The following is a 12038-nucleotide window of genomic DNA, read 5'->3' on the forward strand; positions in this document are numbered from 1 at the left end:
TAATTAAATTCTAAAACCTCAATAATAAATATAATATTTACAAATCAATAAAAATTAAATGCAATAATAATACACATTACATTACAGTTAAAAAAAGAATTTAAATTCAAGTTTTGGAGACATATTTTTAAAAAAAAAATCACAACTTACCCAACAGTATGAACCCAAAAATCTAAACTTTAATCTTAAATCTAATATATTTAAAAAAAAAGTATTTTGTGGCTGAAATTTGTCACTAGAATTTAATGTTTTTAAAAGTCAAACCCTGGAACCTCTTCTATTAATGGTCAATTTATTGATCTTTATCAAGAAATGGAGTAATTTCTAGGAGCCACCTCTGCTTTTCCAACTCTAAAAAAGTTGAAAAAAAGGAATATAATTGTCCTTATCCATCAATTTACCCCTCAAAAATTTCACTATATAATTCCCCACAAACTATCTCACCCTTTCCCCATTGCTCTCATCATCACAACAAGATCCCCCCTCACCATTCCATTAATCTCCTTTCATTGCTAGCTCTCATCTTCTTTAGCTATGGAGATTGCTTCTATTTTACTATACATTATCCTCTTCCTCTCCACTCTTCTTTCATTATTAAAGAAACAAAAGAATGGGATTCATTTTAAAAAATTCAAGCTTCCACCTGGTTCAATGGGTTGGCCATACGTTGGTGAAACTCTTCAACTCTATTCAGAAGACCCAAATATTTTCTTTGTAACCAAACAAAAAAGGTTCCCACCATGATCCCTATAAGCTCTTACAAGCTCTTATTTGAGGGTTTTCTTTTTTGTTTTTTTAATGTAACAAATTTGGTGTAATTTTCAGATATGGTGAAATATTCAAAACCCATATACTGGGTTGCCCTTGTGTGATGTTGGCCAGCCCTGAGGCGGCTAGGTTCGTGTTGGTGACACATGCTCATTTGTTCAAACCGACGTACCCGAAGAGCAAAGAGAGGCTCATCGGTCCTCACGCACTGTTCTTTCACCGAGGCGGATACCATGCTCGGTTGAGGAGATTGGTGCAGAACTCGTTAGCACCTCAAACTATAAAGAAATTGATCCCTGATATTCAAGGCATTGCTGTTTCGACACTCGAATCATGGGCTGCTTCTGGTCAAGGTGTAAACACCTTTTACGAGATGAAGAAGGTTTGTTTTTATAACAAAAAACAAAAAGGGGTTATTTATTGATATAGTCCTAAAGTATACTCCTTTTTTCATTTTGATACCTAATTTTTTTGGTCTCATTTTACTCTAAAATAGAAAAGTTATCAATAACAACGTCACGCATGATCCAAATTTCTTTTTGTTGTATGTTGAGTTTAGGGTAAAATGAGATGAGAATGATAGGTTAGGTATTAAAGTAAAAAAAAAGTATACCCTTTTTCATTTTGGTACTTTTTTGGAGTCTCATTTTAGCATATGAACTATTATTTCTGTTTCATTTTAACCCTAAAATAAAAAAAAAAAGTTGTCAATAACAACGTGACACAAAACACATTTTTATTGGACACTAATTTTGAGGTAAAATGAGATGAGACTAAGATGGAAAAAAAAGTTATAATTTAATGGCCAAATCATGACATAAGTGAAATTAAAAAATGTTTTTATTGGTCAAATTCAAGTTTAGTCCCTATGTTTCTTTTTGAAATGTGCATTTTTCTTAATTTTTTTTGTATAATTGCATAAATTTTTGCATGTTTAAAAAGAGAAAAATGTAGAATGTAAAAAGAAAAATTGTGGGTGTACAAATTTGAAATAAGTTTCATATAACATCGAGACAACCTTTATGAATAGATCATACGGTTCTAACATGTGGGTTTTGTTTGACTTTACATACAGTTGTCATTCGATGTCGGCATTTTGTCCATTTTTGGTCACATGGAAAGAGGGTTCAGAGAGATGTTGGAGGAGAATTACCGGAAAGTAGACAAAGGTTACAATTCCTTTCCGACAAACATTCCTGGGACTGCTTATCAACAAGCTATCCTTGTAAGTCCCCCCCCCCTTTTCTATATTATCCTTAAATTATTAAAAAAATTTAATTAAGCCTTCAAAATTGAATGTCAAGATTGGCCTTTGATTCTTACAACTTGACCTAATAAGATAGAGAAGAAGGCAAAAGAGGCAAGCAGTGGCCTTGCCCCCAAATGAAAGATTTGTCATTTAGTTCTTTAAATTTTTTTATAAAATTATACTTTTAACCCCTTAAAGAAATTTTGTGGTTTCGTCTATGAGGGATTGGTATATATATAGCCATTTTCTGATTATTTTTTTCTATTTGACTTTATGGAAGGCGAGGAAAAGGCTGAACCGGATTTTGGGTGAAATAATAAGCTCAAGGAAGGAGAAAAGGCTGTTGGAGAAGGACATGTTGGGCCATTTTTTAAGCTTCAAGGATGAAAATGATAAAAAATTGAGCGATGAGCAGATAGCAGATAACATTATTGGAGTACTTTTTGCGGCACAAGACACAACAGCCAGTGTTATAACATGGGTTCTTAAATTCCTTCATGATGATCCCCAACTTCTAGAAGCTGTTAAGGTAAAAAAGAAATATTTCATTTCCATTAGGGACTTTGTTGCAAATTTTGTCATTATTTTTGTCCTGATTTGTAATATTCCCAAAATCATTACAGGCAGAGCAGATGGCAATATATGACACCAACAATGGAGGAAAAATGCCATTAACATGGGAACAAACAAGAAGCATGCCTCTCACACATAGGGTATATAAATATGCAATGTTTTTAAAGTTTAAAAAGGTTTCCTCTATTATAAGGATCAGATCAATTTAGTCCTTGTATTATTAAAAAGAAACAAACAAGGCTAAGTTTTTAAAAAGTAAATGTTAACTTTATTTTATTTTTTTTAATTGTATAGAGACTAATTTGATCGGATCCCTATTATAGAGGGACTTAGTAGGTACTTTCACCCATTAAAAAGTGATGAAGCTTGAAGAAACTTGTGTTATTTAAACACTTATTTGCTATTTTTTGTAGGTTGTAATGGAGAGCTTGAGGATGGCAAGTATTATATCTTTCACATTCAGGGAAGCAGTAGTTGATGTTGAGTACAAAGGTAAAATTGAAGGGGCTTAATCTGAAATATTCCCTTTTCTGTATATTGCATTAATTAGCATATTGACCATCACTGTTTTTTATATTTTCACTTTAGGATACTTAATACCCAAGGGTTGGAAAGTGATGCCATTATTCAGGAACATTCATCATAACCCAGAATTTTTTCCCAATCCTCAAGAATTTGATCCATCTAGATTTGAGGTAATATTTAATTTATACCGAATTTTAATTATAATTTTGCTCTTGAATTATATATATTGTCACGTTTTGGTACTTGAACTATTATCTTTGCCTCATTTTATCTCAAAAATTAACATCCACTAAAAATGCACCACACGTCACGTTTTTATTGGGAATTTTTTTTTATTTTAGGGTAAGATAGGAAGAAAATGATAGATTAGGTATCGAAGTGAAAACAATAGATAAAATTTAAGGGCTAAAGGATGAATTAAGCCAACTTTTTTAATGGTTTAAACTTTGAAGCAGGTAGCTCCAAAAGCCAATACCTTCATGCCATTTGGAAACGGCGTTCATGCTTGCCCCGGAAATGAACTGGCGAAGCTGGAGGCTCTCATTTTGATCCACCACCTAGTAACAAATTTTAGGTATTTATTTATATATATGATTTTATTAGATGTCCTCAAACTATGTCTTAGATTTTAAATTGGTCCTTAAACTTCAAAAAAATCCTAATTGAGTCTTCAAAGTAAATATGATATTAAACAAGTCCTTCCATTAGTCTAACTATTAGTTTGGACGTTAACGTTGAACATATTTAAGTCACATGTATCAAATTGAAAGCACGCGAGTACTTACAGCATAGAGAATTTGGATTTGACGTGTTAAAAAGAAAGAAACCTATTGTATTTTATCGATACTATCAAATCCAAGTACACATGTGCTTTAAATATGCTTCACGTTCAATTCGAACTGATATTTAACTTTTAAGCCGATACGAAGCCTTGACTAATACTATATTGATAATTTAAGAATTCAATCAAAATATCTCGAAATTGATGAAAATCTAAATCATAGTTTAGATAGTTTACACAAGTCTCTATCCGGTTTAGGGTTATGCATGTGGTGATGAACATTTGAAATTACAGGTGGGAGGTTGTGAGTTCAAAAAGTGGTATTCAATATGGGCCATTCCCAGTGCCTCAACAAGGACTCCCAGCCAGATTTTGGAAGGAACCAAAGCAGTCACAATAATGATGTTTGGTCTTTAATTAGTAATTAGTTAACTAATTTGGTAAAAAAAATACTAGTCCATGCTTTCACCATTGTACCAATAGTCCAAACCAATACTTTTTATGCTACCTAATGAAACTCTATTATTTTTCACCATGGGGTTTCTACTACAATCATGTATATATTATTACCTTTGGCTATGGCACGTAATAATAAGAAAAGAGTTTAATGCATAGTTTAGTATTTGAGTTTATAATAGTGGTATTTGTGTTGTTTTTGGTTCAATGAAACAAATGTTATACATTTTGGTACCTAAAAATAACAGTGTAAATTTTTTAGTGTTTAATTTGGATTTTAGAGTTGATTTAATGAAAAATCATAATTAGCTAAAACCTGAATTAAATCGCATCGATCGGACCGTACTTGACAAATTAAAAATAAATTCACAATTAATACTAAATTTATTCTATTAACATAATCATGAAAAATTCAACCCTAATAATTGTTATGATAAACGTTGATAATGGCGGTAGAACGATCGCAAAACAATAAGAAAAAAAAAGAACATATAGATTTTACCTCTTTCGGGAAAAACTACGAGCAGAGAAGAAATTTACTAATGTTGAAAAACAAATGATATAAGAGGAGTTTTAACTGCATCTATTTAAGGGTTGAAATAGAAGAAGAATAGTTCTATGCGGATTCAACTTGTGCTGTATCCATCGCCCCCACAGATCTCCTTATTTTGTCACTATATTTATTTTTTCAACAAGTAACAGATTCAGGTCACACAATCTCTAACAATAATATTAACAATTAACTTTCACCAAATCAACCCTAAAATCTGAATTAAACACTAAAAATTAACATAATTACATTTGAGTACCAAAATATATAACTTTTATTAAATGCAAGTACCAAATTAAACAAAAAAAACATAAATACCATATTAAAAAAAATGTCAAACTCAAGTATTTAATGATATTTTAAACCTAAAAAAAATTATTACAATCTTGTAAGTGTACTTTGGTTACTGTTATATAATATTGACTTCAATTTTAGGTCCACTCCAAGATCAATTATTTTTCTTTGCTTCACAATTTACATAAAATTAAAATTATTTGTTACAATTTACATAAAATAATTGAAATTATTTTTTATGCAACCATCGGATTTGTTAATTATATAGTAAGATATTAACACTGATTCAATGTAGAACATAATACATGAATTTTGATATGATACAATTATATAGATAAAATTTGATTTTAATTAGTTTATGATATCGATAAATTCTTTAAAAGTGTCGAATATCTTTCTTTAGAAACTTTTTACCGCATGTCCCTAACGTCGGAGTTGGAAGATCCACCAAAAAGGTTCATCGCCGGGAGGATGATCCGCCAAACTCGTGTGGGGTTACGGAGGATGTTGTTCCTGTGCAAAAAGTTTCTTTTAAGGATATGTCGTGTGGTGGTAATAAGAATTTGATTCTTGATAATGACAAAGTTAGAGAGTATTGGCAATAACCTTGACCTCCCCAAAATTGATAGAATTGCTTTAAAGCCCCTTTAAGAATAATAAGAATACAAGTTAGTACAGTAATAAATTTTCATTTTGACCTCCTAAACATTTATAGTTTACTTTTAACCCCTCCAGAAAAAAATCAAGCTTCACCCATGATTCTCGATTTTTCATACTAATTTTAATTTGATTATAAATTATTTGGTTCATTTCCTCAATTTTTATTTTATTTGTATTTCATAATCTATCCAAACATTTTAGATTCGATGTCAATCGCTTTTCGACTTATCAATTTTTCTGATTCAACCCCATCCCCACAACCTCCAGTGGACAAGCAAAACGCGTAAAAATGTACATACTAGTTCTTCACGTGGGAGTGGGCGAAACTGGCCCTAAAAGTTGTACAATTGTGGCCTTGGCTGGTGGGCACGTTCTGTGTTAAGGGCACAAGCTTCGATTATGTCCGGTGAGGCGACCCCTCCACCTCTCCCCTATATATGGACCAAAGTATCGCCATGACTGATAAGCCTACGGCCTACCGATATGGTGGCTTTACCGGTGGCTCCAATGGTCGATACTGTTTATGAAAATGAGGGCACTCTTGTTGGAACAACCTAAGCAACAAGACCAACGTACTCCATATCAAGTGGCCCAAGTACTTATACCCCTATCCTCCTGCTATATAAAAATCAATCATTTTGAATATGTGAAAAATCACTAAAACATAATACTAAACAAAAATGTGAAATTTTTCGGTTGTTTTTTATTGAAATAATTCAGGTTTTTAAATTTTTTGACTTGTTTTAAATTTAGATCGTTTTTGAGTTATTTATTCGAGTCACTTTTGTTTTAAGTTATTTCGAATTTGAATTGTTTAAAATGTTTCATTATATAATTGGGTACAAATAAACGGCTAAAAGACTAATAAAAGCCATTTTCGTTCAATCAATTCTCTACAATGACAAAAGAACATTGGCATTTACAAATGGCAGTGCCTTCTTCATCCTTCAAACTGTGTCGTCTGTATCAGCTACATTGGAGATGTAACAGCCACTACCACCATAGCCAACACCATTGCTATGGTGTTTTTAGTACACGAGATTCTATTATCATCATTTAGCCGATCATAGTGCCACAGCTGTACATACATGCACATGGAACCATCAACATCATGGCTATGTTAGTTCGGCATGCCATTAAACCATTCTCGTCCTTCTAATAATTCATGCCAAGAATCTGAGTATCGTTTCAATCGACATTTTTTTTCTTTGGTACTGATATATAGAATCGCTATGTGTTCATGTACGCAGTTTGGGGTTTATTACAATTTTTAAAATAATTTTTCATTCAATATATATACACACAACATACCATTTTAGGGTTTCATTTCATATCGTTTCGTTAGAATATTACTTTTTGCTTTTATATTGATATATATGGATGCGATGTGTTTAAATGAACTATTAAGGGTTTGTTGATATACTTAAAATAATTTAAGCACTTAAAATAAAAGATATTCAAAGATATTCTTTTCAGTCTCTTAAAATAAAAAATTTGTAAATTTAAGTACTCACGTTACATAGTTCAGTCATTTTGATCGCTGTCATTAAAAGCAGAAATGGTTTACGTGACAGTTAAATAAATTGATATAATAACAAATTTAGCCATCAACTTTTACATATTATATCAATTTAGTCACAATTTAAAAAAATCAACCCTTAAAATTTACAAATTGTCTAATTTGATCCTAATTATAAAAAAAATCAAAGAAATTTATAAAAATACATAAATATTTTTTAAAAAATATAATAATAAATTTAAAAATATATAAAAATAAAAATATTGTTGATAAAAAATATTAATATATAAAATTCAAAGTAATATATAAAAATAAATAAATAATTTAAAAAATATAATAATTTATTTAAATTTATTATATATTTTTTGAAAATATTTATTCTTATATAAATTTTAAATTATATATTATTATTTCTTATCAACAATATTTTTCTAGTTTATTATTATATTTTTTGGAAACATTTATGTACTTTTATATATTTCTTTGATTTTTTAGAAATAGGATAAAATTGAGACCATTTCTAAATTTTGAGCGTTAATTTTTTAAAAATATGACTAAATTGATATAATATGTAAAAATTGAGGGATAATTTTTTTACTATATCAATTTATTTAACTACCACATTAGCTTGTTAGTTGTAACTTCAACGGGAGTGACTGAAATGACCAAACTATGTAACATGGGTGCTTAAATTGCAAACTCTTTATTTTGTGTGCTTAAAATAATTTTTTTTTTATAATTGGGTGACTATCTGTGTAGTTTACCCTACATTTAATTTCTTTTAGTTTCTAGTTTCTTAGTAAATACTAGATTTTATCACACTCATGACGTTGGTGAATAAAATTATTTTATATTAAAAATATAGTAATAAAATTATTTCAACACATTATTATTGGTGGAGTGTAGAGGTGCTCATGGGCCGGGCCGGGCATGGCCCAAAATATGGGCTTAAAATTTTGTCCAGGCCCGGCCCGGGAAAAATCATAAGCCCGGGCCCGGGCCGGCCCATTTTTTTAATAAATACCAAAAATTTATTTTAAAAATTAAAAAAGTATTTTAAAAATATTTTAAAATTAAAAAAATAATAAAAAAAGTATTTTAAAATTGAAAAAATTAAAAAAATAAATATATTTATTATATCGGCCCGGGCCAAAAAAGTGGTGCCCGAGGCCCGGCCCGTTTTCTAAACGGGCCTCGTTTTTTTGCCTAAGTCCATATTTCGGGCCTATATTTTTACCCAAACCCTCCCATATTTCGGGCGGGCCGCTGGGCCGGGCCGCTAGGCCCATGAGCACCTCTAGTGGAGTGTTAAGAGATTTTCACGTGAATTTGTTAGCCTTGTGATTGATTCTCAAAAATGTTTTTGATTTGTTTTGTTTGAAGATTATTTAAAAGTATGAAAAGATTAAAAAACCATGATAATAATATTAATTACCCTTTAAATAAGGGTATTTTGATAATTACATAACTAAGCTGGTGTCGAGTTAACTCATTACACCAACTCAACTAGTAATTTTTTATATACTATAGATATTATATACATACATGCATATATACTTTAATTAGTTAGATATAAAAATTTTAAATTTTTTAATTAGGTTTAATACCTTAATTTAACGATTATATTTTGTTTTTAAATTTATTCATAAATAAAATAAAATAAAATAATTAAGAAAACAAAACATTAAAATTTTGTACTAATCTATGGGTTGGGTTGAGTTTAGTTCATGCAAAGTATCAACATCATTCTTAGTTGTCCAAACTCAACCCGATTTAAATAGGAGCCTCAAATTTTTCTCGAACTCGTCCATATTTGTAAATATTTAACTTAGGACGGTTTAGCCCACCCATATTATTTTTTAAAAATATACTTATTTTTATTTAACATTTAATAATTATATATATATCTTTTATTAAATTTCTAAATATGAACAACTTAACATATTTTTAATATTATATTGTTGAATATTAGTTCAGATGATATTGGTATTGTTGCTAGTGCAGGAGGATGCGGATTCGAACACGTTTAAGCACGTTTTATCCTCCTATTTAAAGAGGGTTGGGTCAAGGTCGAGCTTTGAATATTGGTGCTCGAACCATGTCCATAATTTAAATGAACCTCTTTTTTTTTATTTTTTGCCCAAGTCTAGTTTTCAAGCTTAAGATTTTTGTTCAACCCCTCTCAAGTTTCAAACAATCTTTTGAGCTTTGATAAGTAACCCGACATTAACTAGGTGTAGTTAGTATGTACAAGTATAAGTAGGTATTAAATGAACCAAAACAGTCTGAAATTGTTGAAACACACTTTTTTTTTGGTAATTCGTCATGTTTATTTTACGGTTCTTGTTTGGAATTCAGGGTTTATCCTTCCAAAAATACTTAAATTTTAAGTGAACTCGACTTAAAACCAAAATGGCATGTACTTACATATTCCTATACTAATAACCATTGATTCACACATCTATGATAATACTAGGATTTGGAATACGTACGTGTGAAACATGAATATTCTGTGCTTAAATTGCAATGAAATTGTTGAAACAATTGACGTTTCCACAATTCGTACTCGATCTGGTGCTTGTATTTACCACATTTTTCTGTTCATATTTTAATGAAATATCATAAGGTTAAAGCTTTTAATTAATTTAAATCTCTAGAGCCAACTATAGCCACATATGTTTGAAACCACATCATCTGGGATAAATCTCATGAATAAGGCTTCAAAAATGAAGTAAACCGTTGATTGAGTCTTAACTCGATTGGTATGGGTAGCACATTATCCTCCTGTTTATGAGTTAAGAAGGGGCTATGAATAGTTCTAAACAAATTGGAAATATAACTGATAAATTTTCATTAATGGAACTAGGGTTGCCCTTAATCAAATGACTCTGGTAGTTTCCTAATTACCTTAAACTACTACAAGATCTAGACTATTAAAATGGTAAAATTACATTTTTACTATCATAAAAAAATACAATTTAATTTCGGACCCCCTAAAAAATTTTCTAGCTTCACCCCTGCCTAATCTATAGTTTTTATCCATGAAAGCCCTTGATTTTAATATTAAAATAAAAATATTTTGAATTTTTAAAGTAATTTGTGTAGCGACCTAAAAAAAATTTTGCACGGGTGCTAGTCGGAGTAATTATTGAAAATTTGAAAACAGAATCTCGATTTTATTTGCAAAAGGAGTCGCCACCGATCTTTTTTCTAGGTATGATCGGACACCTAATAAATTCTCTTTTTAGAAGAAAAATTTATTTTTAAATTTTTCTAAAAAAGATATTATTTTAGGTTTACGTGAAAATCCAGAGAATATTAGAGTTCGGGAATCGATTACGCGCGAGGAAAGTATTAGCACCCTCGCGACGCCCAAAATTGGTATCTCGTTAAACGCATGTTGTCTTAATTTTCAAAAAATACGAATTCAATTTAATATTAGTCGTGATCTGATTGAAACACGAGAATTTTAAAGCACAACTTTTTCTTTTTTTGAAAATACGAATTTTTTTTAAATACAAGAATTTTAAAAACACGAAAATTTTGAAACACGAGATTTTTTTTGAAAACACGAATTTTCTTTTTGAAACACGAAATTTTTTAAAACACAAAATTTATTTTTGAAAACATAAAAATTTTGATAAAATACGAAACACGAGGATTTTTTTTGAAACACGAAAATTTATTAAAAACGGTCAATTTTTTGAAAACACGAAAATTTTTGAAAGACGGGAATTTTTAAAAACACGGGAAATTTTTTTGAAAATACAAAAATTTTTGAAACACTGGAATTTTGAAAACACGAAAATTTTTGAAACATGAGAATTTTTGAAAACACGAAATTTTTTTAAAATACAAGAATTTTAGAAACACGAATTTTTTTGGAAACGCGATAATTCTTGAAACGATAAATTTTTTTTTTAAAAAGTGAATATAAAACACGGGAAATTTTATTATTGTTTTTTTTGAAACACGATAGATTTTGAGAATATGAAAATTTTTGAAACACGATTGTTTTTTTTTTAAATATCGTATTTGACACGAATCAATGATATCCACCCCTACATGGCGATGAAATCATCGAATTAGTGTTAAATCGATTCAACTTAATATTAAATCATGATTCTATTAAAACACAAGAATTTTTTTTTTGTTTTCGATTTTAAAAGGGCGTCCCGTATTTAACACGAGCCATCGATATTCACCCGACATAGTGATGAAATCAACGGCTCGATGCTAAATCGGTTTGTTGCCTTATGCATTAAAATAAATTTTTTTTATTTTAAACATGCATATAAAATGACATAATAATATTTCTAAAAAAACTATTTTAAAAATGCTAATTTAAATTAAATGAAACACCATTTAAATACATGAACAAAATTAAAATGGATTAAAAAAATTACCAAAAGCCCAAAGTTATGGGCTTGAATTTTGGGCCTTTCTTTTATATTTTTTGCTGTTGGGCTGCCAAGAGATTGGGCCGAAGCTGCTGGGCTGGAGCTGCGGGACTGCTGGAATGGCCTGCTGCTTGGGCCTGGGTTGCTGGGCTTGGACAGGCCTGCTGCTGTTTTTTTTGCTGCTTTTTTTTAGGGCCTTCTGTTTGCTGTGGTGGCCTGCTAAGCTGCTGGTGCCGGGTCGGGTCACAGGCGGACGGGTCGGG

The 12038-nt window shown here is 30.3% G+C and overlaps 1 protein-coding gene across 2 annotated transcripts; it reads left to right on the forward strand.

Moving 5' to 3' along the window:
- Positions 1-446: 446 nt before the first annotated feature.
- Positions 447-4508, forward strand: LOC107908906 (abscisic acid 8'-hydroxylase 4). 2 transcript variants are annotated; one of them, XM_016836198.2, is made up of 9 exons: positions 447-731; positions 826-1150; positions 1844-1993; positions 2298-2546; positions 2641-2730; positions 3004-3082; positions 3179-3285; positions 3568-3689; positions 4191-4508. In XM_016836198.2, the coding sequence occupies exons 1-9, from the start codon at positions 535-537 to the stop codon at positions 4294-4296; spliced, it is 1425 nt and encodes a 474-aa protein (XP_016691687.1). In that variant the 5' UTR covers positions 447-534; the 3' UTR covers positions 4297-4508. The 2 variants fall into 2 exon arrangements, with proteins under 2 accessions (XP_016691687.1, XP_016691688.1); XM_016836199.2 differs by having other exon boundaries at positions 448-731; positions 3571-3689.
- The last annotated feature ends 7530 nt before the right edge of the window (positions 4509-12038 follow it).

The sequence above is a fragment of the Gossypium hirsutum genome, chromosome D02, assembly GCF_007990345.1.
Source record: "Gossypium hirsutum isolate 1008001.06 chromosome D02, Gossypium_hirsutum_v2.1, whole genome shotgun sequence".
Classification (NCBI taxonomy): Eukaryota; Viridiplantae; Streptophyta; class Magnoliopsida; order Malvales; family Malvaceae; genus Gossypium; species Gossypium hirsutum.

Excerpts from the sequence above, each read along its gene's own strand:
- LOC107908906 (XM_016836198.2), top strand. The coding sequence starts at position 535 with ATGGAGATTGCTTCTATTTTACTATACATTATCCTCTTCCTCTCCACT. Across the intron at positions 732-825 it reads TTTGTAACCAAACAAAAAAG|ATATGGTGAAATATTCAAAA; the intron begins GTTCCCACCATG and ends TGTAATTTTCAG. Across the intron at positions 2,731-3,003 it reads GCATGCCTCTCACACATAGG|GTTGTAATGGAGAGCTTGAG; the intron begins GTATATAAATAT and ends TATTTTTTGTAG.